General features: G+C 40.2%; 1 protein-coding gene and 1 long non-coding RNA gene across 3 annotated transcripts in view; both read right to left on the bottom strand.

The window, feature by feature from the left end:
* Positions 1 to 1,966: 1,966 nt before the first annotated feature.
* LOC138978445 (solute carrier family 25 member 35-like) lies at positions 1,967 to 23,563 on the bottom strand. 2 transcript variants are annotated; one of them, XM_070351188.1, is made up of 7 exons: positions 23,367 to 23,563; positions 20,487 to 20,772; positions 18,869 to 19,064; positions 14,856 to 15,008; positions 13,217 to 13,336; positions 10,451 to 10,669; positions 1,967 to 9,463 (listed from the first exon to the last, which is right to left on the bottom strand). In XM_070351188.1, the coding sequence occupies exons 3-7, from the start codon at positions 18,986 to 18,988 to the stop codon at positions 9,143 to 9,145; spliced, it is 933 nt and encodes a 310-aa protein (XP_070207289.1). In that variant the 5' UTR covers positions 18,989 to 19,064; positions 20,487 to 20,772; positions 23,367 to 23,563; the 3' UTR covers positions 1,967 to 9,142. The 2 variants fall into 2 exon arrangements, with proteins under 2 accessions (XP_070207289.1, XP_070207290.1); XM_070351189.1 differs by lacking the exon at positions 23,367 to 23,563 and adding an exon at positions 23,158 to 23,333.
* Positions 1,967 to 23,920, bottom strand: part of LOC138978447 (uncharacterized) — a 177,874-nt gene continuing 155,920 nt past the window's right edge. The window contains exon 2 of the long non-coding RNA XR_011459684.1: positions 1,967 to 6,841. This is a non-coding gene — a long non-coding RNA (uncharacterized lncRNA). The remainder of the gene's footprint in view (positions 6,842 to 23,920) is intronic.

A 23,920-nucleotide genomic window follows, 5' to 3' on the forward strand; every position in this document is an offset into this window, starting at 1 on the left:
CTAGCCACATCTGTGACTGGCAACGCATACAACGATTACTTATCTGTACAGACCGGGAGAGATGAGGGAAGGATAGACTGAGTCTACTGAGTAGACCTATTTACAAAAATTGACTATATTCTATACAAGAAACACTTAACAAGGGTCAAAAGAGAAACAGAATCTGTTAGTCGCCTCTTAATACGACATGCTGGGGAGCATCGGGTAAATTCTTCCCCCCAACCCGCGGGGGGTTTCCCCAAAGAAAACCCGTTCTCTGTATCATGAACATGTTCATAATTATAACAAGCACCTGTCTATAAGAACCCCTTGTGGTTGCCATGGTCTCTTGGCTGGTCGCTATGAGACAAGACAGGTTCGACTGTAACTCAAACAAGTCGCGTAAGGCGAAATTACTACATTTAGTCAAGCTGTCGAACTCACGGGATGAAACTGAACGCACTGTATTATATTTTTTCACCAAGACAGTACAGCTTCGTCAATCCCCGCGTGAAGGAAATCGCTCACCTCCCACGTGCAAAACGTAGTGATATTGACACGCCAGATTAGCGCGGTAGCGTATTGTGCTAAGCAGGAAAGCGCTTTTTTTCTGTATTTCTTGTTAACTTTCTGAGCTTGGTTTGAATACAACCTATCATATCTATATGTTTTTGGAATCAGGAAATGATAAAGAATAAGATGAAATCATTTTTGGATCGATTTCTTAAATTTCAATCGTAAGACTAATTGTGATCACATTTTAAGAGTAAACATAACATATGTATATATTTTTAGATTCAGAATGTGATGAAGAATACGATGCAATCAACTTTAAATCTGTTTGCGAAAAATCGAAGTTAATGACAACTTTAATGAGCAAACTCATTCATTAATGTTTAAGCCTCCAAGCTGAAATGCAATACCAAAGTCCGGGCTTCGTCGAAGATTACTTGACCAATATTCGTGTATTGCAATAATGTTGCAGTTACTACTGAGACAGTGTATAGAATGGTAAGCTTACAGAGTGCCTATGTATCAGTGATTTTATTTTGCACTGTGTGGCTAAATACTTAGCCTGTAAGGTGTACACGTTCGCGTTACATTCCTCAAGGAATGGGCGTGTGCACACTTCCTTTTGTCAGTTCATTCATGGCAAGGCAAGGAGAGAAAGGGAGTTGAATTACGCTTTATTTACTTTAGTTTAAAAGCGGAGGGCTAAGATGTGGTGAAATTGAAAGATGGAGAATGAGCAACAAAGGTAGTACGTACAGCTACAGTTCAACCCCCTTTTAAGACCCCCCCACCCCCAATTTAAGACTCCCTCCCCTTTAAGATTTTGTTTTCTCAGACTTTTTTGTAAATTGACTCCACCCCCCCCCCCCCCCCCCATTTTTAAGACCTAATACTCTAATTTGTGGAGGTTTAAAAGGGGGATTCCACTGAATACAACTGCCGGTTACATCCAGACCAAAATCATGTAGCATGCAGTTCCAAGATTGTTGTGAGTTTTGGGATACAAAGTTGATGTGATGAAATTACTGTGAGCAGATGATTTTCTTTTACAAAACACCCTTTGTTATAACACCTCGTGGGCGTAAGCAAAGGCAACCTTTTTTGTTGTGTGCACATAATTGTGTTGCGTACCCTTTATATTAATTGATGAAATAAGACGAAGTTGAAACCAAACACACTTCCGCGATATGGGCAAAAGAAAAAAGAGAGAGAGAGAGAGAGAGAGAGAGAGAGAGAGAGAGAGAGAGAGAGAGAGAGAGAGAGAGAGAGAGAGAGAGAGAGAGAGAGAGAGAGAGAGAGAGAGAGAGAGAGAGAGAGAGAGAGAGAGAGAGAGAGAGAGAGAGAGAGAGAGAGAGAGAGAGAGAGAGAGAGGGACGGAGAGACAGACTGACAGACCGACAGAAAGGCACGCACGTGACCTCGCAAATACACCACATATTCCAAGACCAAATGAAACAAAACACAACTCCAAAAAGAGAGTCACAGCAGATCTTTTCATCACACTGTACATAGATATATCCATCAAATGACCCACAAACAAATCAACCTCTACTAGAACACCGCACAAACATCGCCGAAAACAATCTACTGAGAAATGTATCAATATATTGCAAGCACATTTTCTCCAAACTGTGCAGTTTGCACACTCATCATCTGTTGATCTATAAAACACAAAATGGAAAAAAATATACTCATTAAATGCAGCCTATCATGGAATACTATTAATCTCATTATGGTACAAAACTGTTAACATGAGTGAAGGCCATCCTTCTTGAATGAACATAAAACATATCATGAACATCATCTACATATATATATGCAATCAATTATAATTATGTCAGAAAACATGAAAATGCTGTGAGAAACTTCTGAATACGTCACAGTGCACGATCAGTCCACACCTCCACATCATACATAACTTATCTGTATTAATAAACATATACACGACCGACCCCCGTGGCGCATCGGGTTGCGGGCCGGGAGATCGTGGTTCGAACCCCATAAGGGGTGCGTGGGTTTTTTCGAGCTTCGATCGGCTCCTACCCAGAGTGGAAGTGCTAAAGTTCCAATGGGGAGGCTGGGATCACACAGCCGAGTGTCATTCACTTTACGAATGCGATCGACTCTGAAAGCGCGAAAATAAAAAAAACTTGTCTCGATTCTTGTGACCCTTCCTGCTCAGGGCTCTCATGGTGACCTTGGTCCCAGTGTTCCTGTTCCAGCCATCCCTGAATATTCTGCCAGCCTGGGATGCTCCAGGGGGGTCGACGGAGGGACGCAGTGGCGGTCTGCTCTCTGAGGAGACGCTCACTCAGTCTGGCTCCGCGACTTAACAGTCAGTGTCGTAAGTAGAGGGCTTAGTAGGTAGCGGTGCCTGGCCAGGAACAGGACCAATACTGAACACCGTCGAAGTGACTCAGCAGCAGTGCAGCGTCATCTTCCGAGGGTAGCCAACTGCAGCGGCCCGACAGCCTTCCCTGGAGTGTCTGTAAAATTAGTGAGGGTGCCCAGGTGTCTGACCAACACTGGGGGCTCATTGATTCGACAAAGTCTGGCGGCGGAACGAAGTTCAGGGGTGGATGTTGCAGTGAGTGCTGGGACGGGGCGGCGTGGGAGCATACTGGGAGAAGGAACAAGCGTCGGGACAAGCAGAAAGAGGATGAAACAAAATAAAATAAATAAATACATAAAGAAGAAGAGAGAAGAAGAAAAGAGAAAGAGGAGGTAGAAGAAAAGAGAAAGGGAAAAAGAAGAGAGAGAGAGGAAATGAGAGTGAAGAAGAAAAGAAGAGGAGGTGGAAGAAGAGAAAAACAACAACATATACACACACAAAAATCATTCACACAAAATCATTTATCCAGTGGTTATAAAAGAATACAAACTAATTGAAAGCATGAGAAGTAAATATGATTTTTCTTCTTCTGATCACTACGTAAATTCAGTGTCAGCATAAGAACATCAACTGAAATCCATCACTAACATGGTACATCATTTGACACAAACAGACACACTAACTGATCTGTTTTCAAACATGCATAAACATGAACAAATGTAACACCTAATAATACTGACACAGACGATCTGATATTTTTAAACAGTGCTGGTGTACAACTTTTGAAAACAAATAACCACATGAAATTAAATTTCTTGGACTTAATGCATCTCTTTATACACTTGTACAAAGAACAAAGGCACTCATAACGCAGCGCTGGAACTACATTTGGGATTCACAAGTTCGTAAATGACACCAGGGGATATGTTACAGAAGTAAAACAAAATCCCCAAAATGAAGATATATATATTTATCCTACATATGTGAGAGAGACACCCGTGAGATAATAATTGTTCAAATCACACGTGTGTATATCATGTAAATGAGGTCATGTCAAGCAAGTCTGGCAGGGACCTGTTTTTCCACTGCTTATGATGCCAAAGTCACCGAGACAAACGTCATTATAGAAACACAAATTGCGCTCGCTAATTACCCTCGATGAATCTTTAGAACTAACACGTCACGCCACACTTTCAGAGTGACGTTTCTTTGCTTTGACGTAATAGATTGCACGAGGCTTTAGAAGAGATCAAGGTTCTAAAACAAGCGTCTTCAATTTAGCTGCCTCGAATGCAGGACATTTTCAGTAAAATACACGTAAGTACAGTATGTAGGATAAACAGAATACTACATGGCTTGCTGTTCCGTACCAGATTTACACTCGTTGCTTTTTCAAATAGTGAACAGCTCGCTTTCGCTCGCAGTTCAATATTTAAAAAAACAACTCGTGTAAATCTGGTACGACACAGCAAGCCATGTAGTATTCTCTATATATATGACACCTGGAATACACAATTTTAGGCAATCCCAGATCACCCTAACAAATCTCTTTCCCTCCCTTCATAAGTCTGAGAGTTAATGTGACTTTGACATTTTTACACCCCCGGTATAGGGGTGTGTATAGGATTCGGTCGATGTGTTTGTTTGTTTGTGTGTTTGTGTTCGCATATAGATCTCAAGAATGAACGGACCGATCGTCACCAAACTTGGTGAACAGGTTCTATACATTCCTGAGACGGTCCTTACGAAAATTGGGACCAGTCAAACACACGGTTAGGGAGTTATTGGTGGATTAAGATTCTACAAGGACTTATAGAGGGACATATTAATGGTCAAAGGGAAATAACCTTCTCAGTTGGTGGCAGTGGGAATGGTAAGGACGGGGGTGTTTTTCCTACCTCGGAGGAATTTCTTGTTTTTTCTTAAGATTGGATGATGATGTGAACAGGAAATAAGAAAAATGCCAGGCTCAATATCATCTCTTACACCACCTCCTATCCACAGTAAAATTAAGATCATTGTCAGGCTGTGCATATGTTGGTGTCTTGTATTTAAAAAAAACAAGTCGCGAAAGGCGAAATAACAACATTTAGTCAAGCTGTCGAACTCACGGAATGAAACTGAACGCACTGTATTTTTTTCACCAAGACAGTACAGCTTCGTCAATCCCCGCGAGAAGGAAATCGCTCACCTCCCACGTGCAAAACGCAGTGATATGCACAAGCCAGAATAACGCGGTAGCGTATTGTGCTAAGCAGGAAAGCGCGCTTTTCTGTATTCCTGTTAACTTTCTGAGCTTGTTTTGAATACAACCTATCATATCTATATGTTTTTGGAATCAGGAAACGATAAAGAATAAGATGAAATCATTTTTGGATCGATTTCTTAAATTTTAATCGTAAAACTAATTAATCTATTTTCGTTAATTGTGATCACATTTTAAGAGTAAACATGACATATGTATATATTTTTAGATTCAGAATGTCATGACGAATACGATGCAATCAATTTTAAATCTGTTTGCGAAAAATCGATTTTAATGACAACTTTAATGAGCAAACTCATTAATTAATTTGTAAGCCTCCAAGCTGAAATGCAATACCAAAGTCCGGGCGTCGTCGAAGATTACTTGACCAAAATTTCAACCAATTTGATTTAAAAATGGGAGCGTGACAGTGCCGCCTCAACTTTCACGAAAAGCCGGATATGACATCATCAAAGACATTTATCAAAAAAATGAAAAAAACGTCTGGGGATATCATACCCAGGAACTCCCATGTAAAATGTCATGAAGATCGGTCTAGTAGTTTTCTCTAAATTGCTCTACACACACACACACACAAACACACACACACACACACACACCACGTACACCCTCGTCTCGATTCCCCCCTCTAAGTTAAAACATTTAGTCAAAACTTGACTAAATGTAAAAAGTCACAGGGCAGGTGATTTGTGCTAAGTTCACATTCTTTCCCCCTAATTTAAAGCTTTCAAGTAGTCCATCAGGACTAGTTTCGGAATGCCAAGGATTTTACCACAAACAACACACCATTCAAAAGTCGGATAAATGATACACTCGGTAGTTTCTTTAGGCAGGCTAAGTGATCTACGTATAAATGCAGGTCTTACATTAAGGCACAACTGCCTTCTAGGAATGCTACAAACAAATACATGTGTATTATCACAACCAAACATTGCATCAAAGCAAACAGTTACACTAATAATGAAGTTCATCAGAACTTCAAATAAAAATAATCCAAGTGCATTAGTTAACAATTACGTAAAAGATTCACAGGCATTTTGGTCTCATTACATGAGACATATTGACATCTGTTCCACACTATTCTGACCTCACCCATAACTTTCAATGAATGAAGACAAATCCTGGGTATGCCACATGGGGGTGAACATTTCAAAAATCCAAACACATTCATACAAGCTTTCACAATTCATGTTTCAATCTTACTCCTTAAGCTTATAAATTCACATGATGCAATGAATGCATCGATGCGCAGAAATGTATTGCTTGTTTCATCTTTCTTTGCTTTGTTTATTTGTTGCTTAACGTCCAGCCGACTACGCAGAGCCATATCAGGACGAGGAAGGGGGGGATGAAGGGGGCCACTTGTCAAGCGATTCCTGTTTACAAATGCACTAACCCATTACTTGTGTCCCAGCAGGCTTTAGTAAAACTAAATTAATACCTACTGGAAGATTACCAGTTTCCAGTATGTTAAAATAGGCTTAACCTATCTACTGCTGGACTTACATCAGAACACTAACAGATTAAACTATACATGAATCGCGAGACAAGCGGCAAGAGAAGAGATTTTTGGAAAAAATACAGGTGAATGAGCAAGAAGGCAGAAAAAAGAAAAGAATTCATGAAGAAAAAGAGAGCATGACAGGAAAGAGGAACCAAAAATCTACCTAACAGCAAACTAGAAAGCTCCTGCGGTTCCAAAAACAGGAGGGGCCTTTAATTTCATAACCGCAGTGCCCCACTGCGGGAATCTTTCTTTGCTTCCTACTATCTACTTTTCTTTGATCATATTCCGAGGTCAAAGGTTTATGTGGCTTACATAACATCACCAGTTTGCTTTTCTCGATATTGCGTGAACCTTCACAAAATATCTGTGGCAGAATCTTTTACAATCAAAAAGGAGGTGGGGTAACGTTGGAAGGAAGGTGGATTTAGTGCATCTTCTTGTATGCCTTTGAGAATACTCTGTGGTTGACAAGTTATGAATACCCTTACAGAAAAAAAGGCCTTGTTGTGACCTATTGCCACTAACTCGCTGCAACCTCGCCTAGTCTACGGCGAGGTTGCAGCGAGTGGGTTGTCGCGAGGTTGCAGCGAGTGGGTTGTCGCGAGGTTGCAGCGAGTGGGTTGTCGCAAGTTTGCAGCGACTGGGCTGTCGCGAGGTTGCAGCGAGTGGGTTGTTGCGAGGTTGCAGCAGTTCATGTGGATGTGGATTAATACCCTTCCAATGTGATACATTCATTTTAATACATTTGTGTGATTCATGATTCTTAACAAATGCTGCATGGAAGACTAGAACATCAATTCAAACATTAAATAAAGTCGATCAAAAGTACTATTGCAGGTTGAGTGTTTTTCTAAATTGCACAATACTGAAATTAAAAAGCATGTTCTTTCCTGTGCAAATAATCCCGTACACCACCACCGATATCCATGCGTTTGTGTGCATACCAAATAACTACAGGCTGGCAGTTTTCTGTGCAAAGCAGGATTTATTTAGCTGAATACATTTCTCATTTGAAACCTGTGTCGATTTGCAAAATTAATTCAATCTCGCAAAAATATCACCACTCTGGACACATCTATGGTGATTATTCTGGTTATACTGCATTGATGTCGACGACGCCAAATGTAACCGAGTGCCGAAACACCACAATCCATGAACATACAGAGAGACAAAAGCCGCCAGACCCCATCACAAACAGAACTCTACAATCCACAGGTGTTGCCTACTTCAAAGGCGAACAACTCTGCAGAGTCTGCTGTGAAGAGCGACGGTAGTCTCCCTGTCACATTGACATGACAGCTTAATATATAATAGCCATCAAAGGGAAATAACTGCTTCCGACACAACATGTGATTTTCTTGTGACAGAAGGAAAACCCACATGTTAAAATTCGGTTCAGGAAAGACACGTCCATGGTAGCTTACACAGTGTCTCTGGTGACATTTGTAGAAACTATGATGGAGGTTGGTTAACAGGAGAGAGAGAGAGAGAGAGAGAGAGAGAGAGAGAGAGAGAGAGAGAGAGAGAGAGAGAGAGAGAGAGAGAGAGAGAGAGAGAGAGAGAGAGAGAGAGAGAGAGAGAGAGAGAGAGTCTCCATCTGAATTAATTGTCAAGTACTAGATGCAAGTACTTTGAAACCCATACAGACATACAAGCATAGATTAAACATTTTTCATCTTCATAAGAATGTCGTCTCTGGTAGCAAGGACAAGTCATCTGTGATGATTTAGTACTCACATTACACAAAAGTTTTATCCATTCACCATTTACATACTGCCAGAATGGACCTCATCGGAATTCTCCACATCCTTTCACAGATGCACAAATGTACACACCTATTCAAACAAAAAAATCATGCACATGCTAGACTGACAGTCAGCACAACGCACAAACATACATAATGTACAATTTTAGCTATTTTGCAAATACTTCAATGCCCAAAAGTCGGTTTCAGCCATTCTATTTGACAGTAAATTGCAAGCTAGGAAAACATTGAAGTTTCACATGAACAATTTCAAAGCTAGCAAACGTCTTCTTCTTCGTTCATAGGCTGAAACTTCCTACGTTCACTAATGTTTTTGCATGAGCGTTCACTAATGTTTTGGCATGAGTGGGTTTTTACGCATACAATTGTTTTTACCTCGCCATTCAGGCAGCCATAATATGCCGCTTTCTGGGGATCCTTACATCAGTGAATTTGCAGCCAGAAAAAGTTGAAGAGTTTTCCCTTGACAGCAACAAACATCTGGGAACATAAATTAGTGAATTTTCGGCCAGGAAAAGTTGAAGTTGAGTTTTTTCTTGACAGCAACCATCTGGGAACATACCAGTGAATTTTGGGCCAGGAAAAGTTGCAGAAGAGTTTTCACTTGACAGCAACAAACATGCATGCACCTGGGAACATATTAGTGAACTGTGGGCCAGGAAAAGTTGCAGAAGAATTTTCACTTGACAGCAAAACACCTGGGAAAAAATTAGTAGATTTTGGGCCAGGAAAAGTTGCAGAAGAATTTTCACTTGACAGCAACAACCACCTGGGAACATATTAGTGAATTTTGGGCCAGGAAAAGTTGAAGTAGATTTTCCTGAATTCGTCCCAGAAGACGAGAGTGAGGACGGTGTGAGGACCGATGCGGAAGTAGCACACCTGCCAGCCTTTGTAGAAACCCCAGAGCCCTTCCGTTTTAAAAATTTTCATGAAGCAATCAGCGACTCCAGAGTACAGCAGGCCCCGGCCCCGAGCGTCCAAGCCCTGGTTGTAAAGGCGAGTGGAGACAACGTCGAATGGCGTCATGAAAAACGTGACGGCAAAGCCGCTGATCATACTGGCTACCAGTGCGTTCAGCCAACTGTCCTCTTTGAAAAACTGAAAAAAAACGAAAAAAAACGGAACATAATTATCAAACTTGATGAATTTGATAAGTAAGGTCCATCTTAGCAGATACCAGTGTAAATCCTGCAAGTATAAATTCTTGGAGATTTCAAATAATATGCTAAGAGGCCTTATCTTAAAAGTCTGTAACTATAAATAAGTCATGCTATCACTGTAACTGCAAAAAAGAAAAAAGAAAAAAAAAGGCAGACAGAGATAAAGTTGAATGAAATCTATACACATTTACTACAAAACTCATCTTCAACAATAAACACATCCTAGCACTGGGAAGAGAAGAGAAAAACCTGTGCGTATGTCGAGGGAAATACCCACACAAAATTAGAACATTTGAGAGATTTCTGACACAAGGAGTCGCACACACACAAAAATCAAAAAACAAAATCAACCCTTTTGTTTTCACAATCTGGAAATTTAATCTGAAAACCATTTTCAATATCTGGATATCTGGATGAAAACTTTCATTCCTGATCTATAGGCAAGATTTTAGGATCACAACACACTCTTCACAATGGTGTTGGTATCTTACAGCGATGTCCTTCACGGCTTGCGGTTGTATGTTGTAATGCTGTGATACACCACACAAGGGTTTCTCGTCTTGAGATAATTATGTTTTCTATGTCTATGTCATTCCCATGGAGTAGCTCAATTGGTAGAGCACTGACTTGTGATCCAAAGGTCGCAGGTTCGAATCCGATGTGCAGACTCAGAAACGGTATTCATGTGCAGACTCAGAAACGGTATTCATGCGCAGACTCAGAAACGGTATCCACGTTCAACCCGTTTCACCACAGTGGCACATAAAAGACCTCGGACATTCTGCCATAAGTGCAGGTGGCTGATGACACCTAAACTCGCATAAACCCGGGTAGCGCGACTCTGTTGCTGCTAGTTTTCCACCCGAATTTCCCAGTGATAGGATAATAAAGTAATGAAAATAAAAAAAAATTAAAAAATCTCTACCTTGGACTTGATGACAAACTCCTTGGTGGCCGAGAACGATGACAGCTGTGCTGCTGAGCCCACGGTGACCCTTGGTGCCGCCCCGCTGACCCCTCGCCACAATCCCAGCATGCCGTGCTCCGAGTAGATGGCGCGGAACCCGTCAGACATACCGTAGTGTGGGTGTTGGTATCCCACAGCGATTTCCTTCACTGCTTGCGCTTGCAAATGCGTCTTTAACTGTTGTGGGGAAAAAAGGTCAAGAATAAATTCACTGCATTAGTGCAAGTAAAGGTACACAAGAACGAAGGAACCCCTCTTTTGAAAGGCACATTGTGCATCCCGTGAATCAAGTTCTGCTCACTTTATCACATCTAGCCAGACAAAACACGGCATAAGACAAACTATGCATCCACTAACCAAAAATAAACATCCTGGATTCCTGTTCAGAGTGGATTTTTTTCACCACATTTTTTTTTACTGAACTAATTTGTTCAAATTTAGCCACTAGATCCAAGATGGTTAACCTAATATTCTATGTACACAGGAAGGACTACAGCTGTGCCTTTACAACAGCAGAGGGTAAGAAAACCTGTCTAAAAAGAGGAGGGGGGGGGGGGGGGGGACTACATGTACACAAATTTAAGTTAAATACAGAAAATCTGAGAAAATAAGGTCTTGAAAATCCGGGTTTCCACTGTTCACTTTTAAATTTTTTTTTTATTACTGAAGTTCAGATTGTAATGGCTTAAAAAGAGTGATAAAACCACATTTTAGATCATAAACACATGTGCCAAAGAACTACAATTTTCCTGCTATACAATTCCCATAAACAGTTCTTTAAATTATAGGTCAACCACTTGATTTTGATATTTGAACATGTGAAAGCAAACAAGTCGCGCAAGGCGAAATTACTACATTTAATCAAGCTGTGGAACTCACAGAATGAAACTGAACGCACTGCATTTTTTCACAATGACCGTAGTGCGCCGCTCGTGAAAAACGAAGTGAAATCGACGAGCCTGTTTAGGGCGGTAGTGCATAGCACGCTTTACTGCACCTCTCTTCGTTTTAACTTTCTGAGCGTGCTTTTAATCCAAACATATCATATCTATATGTTTTTGGAATCAGGAACCGACAAGGAATAAGATGAAATTGTTTTTAAATCGATTTCGGAAATTTTATTTTCATCATAATTTTTATATTTTTAATTTTCAGAGCTTGTTTTTAATCCGAATATAACATATTTATATGTTTTTGGAATCAGACAATGACGAAGAATAAAATGAACGTAATTTTGAATCGTTTTATAAAAAATAAATTTAATTACAATTTTGGGATTTTTAATGACCAAAGTCATTAATTAATTTTTAAGCCACCAAGCTGAAATGCAATACCAAAGTTCGGCCTTCGTCGAAAATTGCTTGGCCAAAATTTCAATCAATTTGACTGAAAAATGAGGGTGTGACAGTGCCGCCTCAACTTTTACAAAAAGCCGGATATAACGTCATCAAAGACATTTATCAAAAAAATGAAAAAAAAAACGTCTGGGGATATCATACCCAGGAACTCTCATGTAAAATGTCATAAAGATCGGTCCAGTAGTTTACTCTGAATCGCTCTACACACACACGCACAGACAGACAGACAGACACACACACATACACCACAACCCTCGTCTCGATTCCCCCTCTATGTTAAAACATTTAGTCAAAACTTGACTAAATGTAAAAAGGAAATGGAGAGATACATTCCCACAGTCAAGTCACCAGCTGCGTGCATATTTATTGACACAGAAAAATCAATACAGAGAAACTGTCATCAATTCCGTGTTGGCAAAACAAAAGGCGCTATCATTTTACTGCATGGGGTATACTTATAGGCCGAGCCAGGGATTTCTTTTTTTAAACCACCGTCATTAAGGCCAAAAAAAAAAAGGTCTGTTTACGGTAACATAGGCCAAAAAAATAGGGTCGGTAGGTCGGGATGTTTTTGTTTTTTTCCCCCAAAAAACCATATTTTTACGTTATTTTGCTGCTTTTTTTCCCAAATGCCAAAAAAAGTCTAGGGTCGCGCGAAAAAAAAAAGGGTCGGTCGGGTTACCGTAAACAGACTATTTTTTTTGTGTGGGCCTAATCAATGCAGCAAATCAAACTTCTCTGGCAATGGTTAACCATTGTACGCTCTCACCTTTGATATCTTTCAACAGAAGGTCTTAATTTGCAAGTTAACAGGAGGCATACATATCTCTCCATTCTGCACCATGCCAGTATACAAATCTAAATGTGTGCTTGGCATCTGAGTAAAGTACTGTTGGCCTGAAAAGTTTTGAGTAGAGAATAGGGTACGTCTCTACACATGCGACATGATCTTTCACCGTGGGTTTTGCAGTGGCTTTAATACATCTTTGCAAGCAGAAACAGACCATGAGATTGTGAAACAGTCAACAGGACAAAAGCAACCACATGTCAATCAATCAATGATTTACACCTTTATTTGCATAGCTTGTTGAGGATAACATCAAAAGGTGACAAAGCGACTACAGACAAGCGCACGTATAGGCACTCACATATTCATCTGCAGTCACACACAAGAATACACACACACACATACACACACTGTGACACACACAATACATATGCACACACTGTGACACACACAATAATACATATGCACACACTGTGACACACACAAGAATACACACACACATACACACACTGTGACACACACAAGACTAAATATGCACACACTGTGACACACACAAGATTACACACACACACCCCTTACCATGTAAAAGGGACTTGCAATGGACGCCCCGACACAGCCGGCAACAGCCCCAGCCACCATGCTGCGAGGAATGCTCAGTTCTCCATTTTTGTTCTTTGTGTAACCCATATTGACCAGCGTCTGAAACAAAAAATCAACAACACATCATTCATTGTGTGCAATAAAATCCAGTCAGTAGACCTGCCTTCGTGTAAAATGATTCTTCAGTGGTATTGACTGCAGTTTAAAGTAGTTGCCAAGATAGTTGGACTTTAAGCTTCACAGTGCCTGCAACATGCTACAGAAATGTTCCAAATGTGTTTACAAAAAAGTTAAACATAAAAAGAAAATAAACACCAGAAGTTAGTCAGGTACAACTACTGGAGTTAAAAAAATCCACGCTATACCACTGCATGTGCGTGTGTGCGTTCCTTGTACTTCTGTTTCGCACAAAAATGTTGATCACTGCTTTGATGGTACCATGAGTGAACGTATTTTTCAAACACTAATTATAAGGTAATGCTTCAGGACAAGGGAAGGAACTCTTGCTAAATGCATTTGAGCATCATAAGCCCATTCCCAATGTTTGTCATTAATTACAAAAGCCTTCATGAGTCATATAATGGAAACTTTCTGTGCGGCAACAAACCGTTCTTGAAATAACAAATTGGATGTAATTCTTGTTCTCGAAGAAGAAATTCGGCAGGATTCCTTTATACTGACTTTCCAATCTAAACGGCTAGCAGATTAAATCTATTCCCTGCTTCAGTTCAGACAAAACAAGAAGAGCAAACGCTCGATCGAGTCACTTTCGCAGTTCTGAATATTATATGAGGCATCAGATGGACAGGAAGAAATTGCTATTCACAACACAATGAGTCACGTTCACATAAAATTTGAGCCCGGTCACTTTTATAGTTTCCGAGAAAAGCCCAACGTTAAGTTGTGTGTTGCCGAACAGAAAAGGCTAGTTATCTCCCTTGTTTTTCTGATAACGTTCGTAAAAGGCTACAGATGTAAATACTTTGATGTAAAGAATAATCCTACAAAGTTTCAATCACATCCGATGAACTTTGTCAAAGATATAAAATGTCTAATTTTTCCTTTGACGCTGACCTGTGACCTTGAAAAAGGTCAAAGGTCAACGAAACCATCGTTAAAGTGTAGAGGTCATTGGAGGTCACGACTAAACAAAATATGAGCCCGATCGCTTTGATAGTTTCCGAGAAAAGTCCAACGTTAAGTTGTGTGTTGCCGAACAGAAAAGGCTAGTTATCTCCCTTGTTTTTCTGATAACGTTCGTAAAAGGCTACAGATGTAAATACTTTGATGTAAAGAATAATCCTACAAAGTTTCAATCACATCCGATGAACTTTGTCAAAGATATAAAATGTCTAATTTTTCCTTTGACGCTGACCTGTGACCTTGAAAAAGGTCAAAGGTCAACGAAACCATCGTTAAAGTGTAGAGGTCATTGGAGGTCACGACTAAACAAAATATGAGCCCGATCGCTTTGATAGTTTCCGAGAAAAGTCCAACGTTAAGGTGGTGTCTACGGACGGCCGGCCGGACAGACTAACACTGACCGATTACATAGAGTCACTTTTTCTCAAGTGACTCAAAAATGGCTTGTTGCATGTAACATATATATCTTGCTTACCTGATACATTCCAAGACGGATGCCGTTCATGACAAACTGGTAGTAGAGGGCTGGCACCAATCCGCTCTGGAGCGCTGACAGTCCGTCATTGCGGGCGATGGTGAGAAACGCATGAACGACGCTACGATAATGGACGTTGTACTGTCCATGAGCCTGAAAATAGACAAAACAAGTTAAAGACAAAGTGATCGGAACAGCAACAACAACACTTGACATTATCACAAGCAAGCTTGAATCTTTTTCTTCTCATTCGCTCATCGCAAGCAAGCGAGACAAAACATTATAATGTCAAGAGCAGATAATAAACCGGAGCAAAAAAAACTAGTCTAAGAGTAAGAATGGGATGCAACAACTAATAAGAGCTAAATTATAAATACGTTATTTGTATTTTTGACCCAAATATGACATTTTACACAGATCGAGACAGTCGGTGTTCTTCCGAGACAGCGCTGGCGGTCGAGGTGAACAATGACTGCTGAGATCTGTGTAAAATGTCATATTTGGGTCAAAAATACAAATAACATTTATGTATCGATCGATTCTGGTTAGAATTTCTTTCCGTTTTCATGACTGAACTCACACAAACACGCACTATTTTGCAGTTTCGACTGGCCGCCTACATGTGAAGTTTTGTCACCTCTGACGTAACATGGCTCAAAGAAGGGAAATCCAGTGTTCAATTGATACATATGTATGAGGAATCCTGTATTCCTGTGAATCCAAGAAGCATGCATTGCATAAACATCAAGCCACTCCCATCCTCAATACTGACTTTTTGTTTTGTTTTCACTCCTTAAAATTATGTTACACTGGAAGCTTTCCATCAACAATCCGGAAATAAAACCTGAATGGAATATGATACGCAGACCTGGGAACCCCTGTTTTGCACTTGGAGTATTCTCAAGTAAACTTGGTGTATTTTAAAAAAAATGAGCATACTCCACACAGCATTTGAACATCCATGATTCAAACATGTTTCACACGCGACCGTCGCACTGTTAATTAAGTTTACCAATGGCAATACATTTAAAAATAATGCTTCTATTAATTTATATGACAAAAACTGTAATCATGTGTCAAAAAACTGGATCGGATCCGGGATGCGCTTGTGAAGAAAAGTCGTCTAGGAATTTTTCTGTTTGTATTTTTTGTCCACTGACTGTATTCTAGAGAATCATGCGTACAAAATATGGCAAAATTGTATGGGTAATCCCAGGTCTGGATACGTATATATATATCTCCTCCATGTGCTAAAAAAAAACCCACACCTTTTCCAGGGATGTTGCCACAAATTCTTACCTATTATAGGACAAATGTCCTGAGCTCTTTGGCATTAATAGGACATTTGACTGCTTTCAGACATTTTAATAGGACATTATAATTTTGTGAAAAACACAAAATCATGATCACACACACATATCAATATATGCACCAACATTGTGTGCGTATATTTGTTTTATCACTTTTGTTTCAAACAGGACACACACAAAAAAGAAACAAACAAACTAAAAAGCAACCAAAAACTTCAGCACTCTTACTTTGATTGGCACACAAACTGCATGATTTCCTGATAGAGCTTTTTCTTGACATATTCGACAAAACAGTTTACCTATATCATAGATGGTCTCTTTGCTGTCAAATTCTAACCAACTAGTACTAAACAGGGTCAACATGAATAGTTAACCTTATTAAAAGACCGTCTGTGCGAATGTCCTGTTGTACCGACACGTACACATCTTCAAGTCACGAAACTTTACTTTCCGTGATTGTGGAGGTTTCAGCGGCGACACTATCATCGGCGCTGTCATTTTCTGGAATTATGCTATTGCTAGCCGTGTTTTCCCATGTTCTTCTTGGTTCTAATGTAGCACACGATGCCGTTGAAACGCCAAACGTGTTTAGCTTTTTTGTTTGTTTGGCAGGCTTTAGGTTTTTTCAGAGGCATAATTCAGTGCCGTGCGCTTCAACTCTAACCGAAAGCAAATTAAACTTAAAGCATACGCAAGCCTTGGTCAGTTGAAGTTGTCACTTTCTTTCTTTCTTTATTTGGTGTTTAACGTCGTTTTCAACCACGAAGGTTATATCGCGACGGTGAAGTTGTCTCCCGTACTCCTAAAGTGTGCTGTCAGAAGACGGGTGTACGCAAACAGCTCATACCGCAAACGGTTCGGAAAACGCAAGATCTGCACTGCACAACTTCAGTGCACCTGTACGCGAGAGCGCTCGGTCACTTTTTGAAGATTTTTAGTATGAAAGGAAAATTATCAAATAACGCGCTGTCCGAAGGAATGGAGTTCTTATCGGACAATGACCGCGCTCAGTTGAAAACGATAAGACATCTGACCGCTATGCGGCTAAGTGAATCGGACATTTGAGCCTTTTAATCGGTCTATGTCCGATGTCCGACGCCTAACGACATCCCTGCTTTTCATGCAGATCCCCTCAATTATTAAGACTACCCGTGGCCCTATTTTTGATGACCTAGTTGGTACAGAGTTTCTCTAACCTCTGTAAACGTACCTCCATTGTATTTAGACTCCCGTTAATTTTAAGACTTGATTTTTAAACCCCACAGAAACAAGAGCAGACCTGTTTATCCCCAAAACCTGACAAGAGTAATGGTCAAGTAAAAAATAGTAATCTGATGACCAAAATAGTAATGCAGTGGTTACAAACGCCAACATTAGCAACAAAAATGACCCAGATTAAATAAGTTGAAGCACACTTGAAAATTATAGTCTGGACTCAAATGGAGATTTTTTTGTTCCAAAATTCTAACAAATAGAAATAAACTACTCTCCAAAAACCTCATGAGATCTTAAGAAAATTCGTCCTTAGATCGTGTTTTGTTACATATTTGTTTGAAATCATGACTTCTATCTGCGACTTTCACCTTAATGGCTTTATTTTCGTGTTTGTGCGAGGATTTACAAAGGAGCGGAAGCACTAATCACATGACATCATCAATACTTGTGTTTTCGAGAAATAAACTATGATCGTCTTGTGCTGTTCTTGTATCGGTGAGTACAGAAATCCTTTGTTTTTACATTTAGTCAAGTTATGACTAAATGTTTTAACATCGAGGAGGGAATCGAGACGAGGGTAGTGGTGTATGTGCGTGTGTGTGTCTGTGTGTGTGTGTAGAGCGATTCAGACTAAACTACTGGACCGATCTTTATGAAATTTGACATGAGAGTTCCTGGGTATGAAATCCCCGAACCTTTTTTTCATTTTTTTGATAAATGTCTTTGATGACGTCATATCCGGCTTTTCGTGAAAGTTGAGGCGGCACTGTCACGCCCTCATTTTTCAACCAAATTGGTTGAAATTTTGGTCAAGTAATCTTCGACGAAGCCCGGACTTCGGTATTGCATTTCAGCTTGGTGGCTTAAAAATTAATTAATGACTTTGGTCATTAAAAATCTGAAAATTGTAAAAAAAAATAAAAATTTATAAAACGATCTAAATTTACGTTCATCTTATTCTCCATCATTTTCAGATTCCAAAAACATATAAATATGTTATATTTAGATTAAAAACAAGCTCTGAGAATTAAATATATAAAAATTATTATCAAAATTAAATTGTCGAAATCAATTTAAAAACACTTTCATCTTATTCCTTGTCGGTTCCTGATTCCAAAAACATATAGATATGATATGTTTTGATTAAAAACACGTTCAGAAAGTTAAAACAAAGAGAGGTACAGAAAAGCGTGCTATCCTTCTTAGCGCATGCAACTACTACCCCGCTCTTCTTGTCAATTTCACTGCCTTTGCCGTGAGCGGTGGACTGACGATGCTACGAGTATACGGTCTTGCTGAAAAATGGCATTGCGTTCAGTTTCATTCTGTGAGTTCGACAGCTACTTGACTAAATGTTGTATTTTCGCCTTACGCGACTTGTTTAACTTTGTTCATCTCACCACAGTCCCTTCGTTGTTTAGATTTTTTTTACTTCAAAATAGTAAGGTTAAAGAAGTCTGCAAGAGGTGAGACTACTGGAACGGTTACCTGGAGCTCTCCCTGGAGCTGCATGCGTGTTTTGACAACTTCCAGGGGGTTGGTAAAAATTCCGGCACTGCTTGTAGAAAGGCCGCCGAGAAGAAATTCCACTGCATTACTCTTGTCCATTGTGAAGTGTTTAATTTTTTTCTTCTTCTTTATGTTTTTGAGCTGAGATCAACAGATGATGAAAAGAGGTACTGATCTGCAAAATAAAGTCTTTGACATGACCACATTTAGACGCTTGACCTCTTCTCTATGTGTGGGCCGAAGAAACTAATAGCAATTTAACAGAAATAACCCACCCAATGCGCTATATGTTGAAAGGGCTACACAAATATAAAATAAAACCCCACAAAAAACAACAACTTATTTTGCAACAGCCATGAACGGTTTGTTTGTTTGTTTAACGCCCAGCCGACCACGAAGGGCCATATCAGGGCGGTGCTGCTTTGACATATAACGTGCGCCACACACAAGACAGAAGTCGCAGCACAGGCTTCATGTCTCACCCAGTCACATTATTCTGACACCGGACCAACCAGTCCTAGCACTAACCCCACAATGCCAGACGCCAGGCGGAGCAGCCACTAGATTGCCAATTTTAAAGTCTTAGGTATGACCCGGCCTGGGTTCTAACCCACGACCTCCCGATCACGGGGCGGACGCCTTACCACTAGGCCAACCGTGCCGCCATGAATGGTGCATTACTTACATTATTTTGAAATAAATTTCTTTCTTTATTTGGTGTTTAACACTGTTTTCAACCACGAAGGTTATATCGTGACGGGGAAAGGGGGGAGAGGGGATAGAGCCACTTGTCAATTGTTTCTTGTTCACAAAAGCACTAATATTAAAAGCAGTAATAAAAAAATTGCTCCAGGGGCTTGCAACGTAGTACAATACATACGACCTTACTGGGAGAATGCAAGTTTCCAGTACAAAGGACTTAACATTTCTTACATACTGCTTGATTTAAAATAAATGAAGACTTCTAAACAGTAATTCAGTTCTATTTGGAGCACAGTTTTGGGTGTTCCTTCTCGTGTTTTGTTGGTTCTGGATCAAAACATACCTTTAAAGGCATATGTACTCGATGACTATACACGCTAATTGCTTTACCAACAGCTGGAGACATGCTAAATTAAGTTCCCTGCAAAATATTGTGGTCTAGGACCCCTTCAATGTTGAGATATGTTAATTTTCATTTTGATCTGGATCGTCCTATTTATAGATTTGGCAACACATGTAACGTTGATGCAAGGGAGCTAACACCGCGGCTTTGTTGACATCCTCACTTTTTCAGAGGCTAGAACAAGCTGTAATGCATGTATTATGGTCCGCGCATGGTGACATATCGTCATTATATGGTCTTATGGTGCGTTTGACATCGATTATGGGCAAACTACACTTTGTAAACACGGGAGCGCGCGTACATACCTTTAAAGAAATTTAAATCTAAACAAAAAGTCTGAGCAAACACATATAACAGTAACACATACACATGTAGTACTTCTTGCATCCTACCACATGATCTCATCCCCCTTGAACAGCCCTCTCTCCAGACATAATATATAGAGTCAACAACAAATAATTTTTGAAATATGTATTATGTATCCACACTTACCTGTTTCGAAGTCAAGATTCTTTCAGCACAATTGCACTAGATGACCAAAAAGTAGGACGTATAAGACGACACCAGTAATGCACAGTTCTTGATATTATCAATGCCCCAAAACAAAAGAAGGCCACCGAATTCAGGAGGACGTAACTTGTCCGACTTGCTGTGAGTCCTGCTGCTAACACTTTGATCCCTGAAGCAACGATTGAGGTCAATCTCCGACTCTCCACTAAGATCTGAATCGCAGGATGTGTTAGTCATCGCAGGGCCACCTGGTCTCCCTGCTCACTCCCTGCAAAAACAAAAACAAACTTTTACAGTGGAACCCCAGTTAAAAGACCTTCAAACATAATCTGAGAAAATGTTATCTTCATAAAAAAAAGAGACCCAACCGGGAGTCTTAAAACGGGGGTAAATGTACCTTCGGCACTAGGGCTCCCCACTGATGCCCCACCTAGGGGGTCCAGGGACCCCCACATTAATGTTCGAGGGTCTATGGACCCTCTCAATCTCAGCGGAGTTTTAGGCAGTCCCAAGAGCCCAGGGGCCCCAAAGCCCGTGGGTGCTTGGAGAAAATTGTGATCATGCATGGTGTCATGTGGAGCGTCTTTTTTCGTTGGGAATATATTTACATAGGGCTTCTGAGTTCTGCTTTGGTCCGTCTTCAATCAACGATCATTAACTCGAAGTTTTAAATAGGATCTGATCACTTTGTAAGTCCTCATCCACTGATTCTGTCTAAAATATCTCACTCTTTTGGCCGGTGGTCACATGCTATTTATTACCTCATTGCTAATAGCTCGATCTGTGTCACTCTGTTCGTTCAATGCTGAAGTAGCCTGGCAACTTTTTGCGCTAGCAACCATAAGTGCTTTTTAGATCAAAACCCAATGCTGCAAACAAGTCTATATGTTTTTGGAATCGGGAACCAACAAGGAATAAGATGAAAGTGTTTCGGAAATTTAATTTTAATCATAATATTCATATATTTTATTTTTAGAGCTTGTTATTAATCCGAATATAATATATTTATATGTTTTTGGAATCAGATTACATTACTATTGGATCGTTTAAAAAAACAAAATTTAATTACAATTTTCAGATTTTAAATGACAAAACTTAATTTGTTAATGTTAGCCTCCAAGCTGAAATGTAATACCAAAATGCGGCCTTTGTCAAAGATAGCTTGACCAAAATGTCAATCCATTTGATAAAAAAATGATGGCGTGACAGTGCGGCTTCAACTTTCACAAAAAGCTGGATATGACGTCATCAAAGAGAAAAAGAAATCCGGGGATATCATACTCAGGAACTCTCATGTAAAGTTTCATGAAGATTGGTCCAGTATAGTTTTCTCTGAATCGCTCTACACATACACACACCACGACCCTTGTCTCGATTCCCCGTCTATGTTAAAACATTTAGTCAAAACTATTTTTTTTTACTATTGACTAAATGTAAAAAGCAGGGTCTTACAACAGTGACGTGGAAGTTTAAACATATTCACTTGTCCCATGGGCGAATGTTTAAACATGTACACTCCCATATAAATGTCAAGCTGCTTCGATACTTTTCCCTAAAACTAAAAGAGGTATAATTCTAATAAAGCCTCTTTATAAACGCAGACTTTTGTCAATTAGTCAAACCAATTTGATAACAGCATGCAAATAAAAGAAGTCAGTATACTAATACTGTAATAGGAACAGTGTATTTTGCAATAATAATAAAATGAACACTTGACATCTGTAAACTGTCACTTCAGAAGTTGACTATGATTATGAAGCTCATGCACCGAACAGGCGAATGATTCACGATGTGTAATCCCTCAGCAAGATTTCTACTCGCCTGGGGCGACTGTATTTTTGCATCCCTAGCTGTAAACGGGAAGAATTTAAGTCTTATATAATATATATTATAAAAAAAATTATATTGAGGGTACTTCTTCTCCTTCTTCGTTCATGGGCTTAGACTCCCACGTACACTCGTGTTTTTGCACGTGTGGAATTTTACGTGTACGACCGTTTTTACCCCGCCATTTAGGCAGCCATACACCGCTTTCGGAGGAAGCATGCTGGGTATTTTCGTGTTTCTATAACCCACCGAACTCTGACATGGATTACAGGATCTTTTCCGTGCGCACTTGGTCTTGTGCTTGCATGCGTGTACACACGAAGGGGGATAAACCACTAGCAGGTCTGCACATAAGTTGACCTGGGAGATCGGAAAAATCTCCACACTTAACCCACCAGGCGGCCGGGATTCGAACCCTCGACCTTCCGATTAAGAGGCCGACGTCTTACCACCCCGCCACAGCGCCCGTCTTTGACTGAGGGTACTCAAAAGGGGAGTTCCACTAGCTGTAGCCAGTTTCATCTAAATGAAAAAATAAAATAAAATTGGAAGACATAAATATATATATATATATACGCTGCTTCTAATTGCACTTGCTGTCAAATGTTATGAAAGACCTAGATATTTCAAAAGTTACATAAACATTAAACGTGTTTACCATGTGTGCAATGGAAGCCTGACTTTCTTTTTTTTTTAAATCAGGTCGGCTACAACAGATGCAAACAACACAACTATACACACCTCCGACCACGTGCACGCCACACCACTGTGGTTACACAACACATACATTCGATGTTCAGTGCTCAAATCACTGCACAACACTTACCTGTGTAGTTAGCAGCTTCAGAAACACGAACGACTTCTTCTAACTTACTGCACTGAAAAGTTGCATTTGACCTTCATTCGCGCGGTACAGATGCAGTAAACAAGTCAAGATGCCCTACTCAGGCTGCTGCTCTCAGGCAGTCTCAGCCAGTCAGATGCTCGCATTGAGACACACACCCCACGCAAACAAACGTTACGCCAAATCCTCACCTGTTCCTGCTAAAGTCGACAGGTTGACGAAGATTCTAGCGTCCAGTGTACCACCGTGTCGCGAGATATTGTTTTTGGTAACGGTATGCTTCCTCTCGAAAGCATACTCGTCAGCTGAGGTGACCTAGCGGGGGTAAAAGCGACTGAAATTCAGTACGACTTCTGCAAAACACGCCGAAACTCGGCCACAACCAAAGTCCACTGGTTTATTCAAGGGAGGCTAATGGTGTGTAAATCTTTGCGAGTTATCTACCCCGCCTTTCGGCGTCCCTAGTTCTTTGTCTCCTTAGTCTATATTGTGTTTTTTTCTTGTTTTTGGGTGTTGTTTTTTTACAACTAGCTGACGGACACACACACACACACACTGGCACACACACCGTCACACACACACACTGACACACACACACACACACACACACACACTGGCACACACATACAAACACACACGCACACACACATGCACACACACACACACTGGCACACACACACACACACACACACACACTGGCACACACACACACCGGCACACACACACCAGCACACACACACACACA

The sequence above is a fragment of the Littorina saxatilis genome, linkage group LG10, assembly GCF_037325665.1.
Source record: "Littorina saxatilis isolate snail1 linkage group LG10, US_GU_Lsax_2.0, whole genome shotgun sequence".
Lineage (NCBI taxonomy): Eukaryota > Metazoa > Mollusca > Gastropoda > Littorinimorpha > Littorinidae > Littorina > Littorina saxatilis.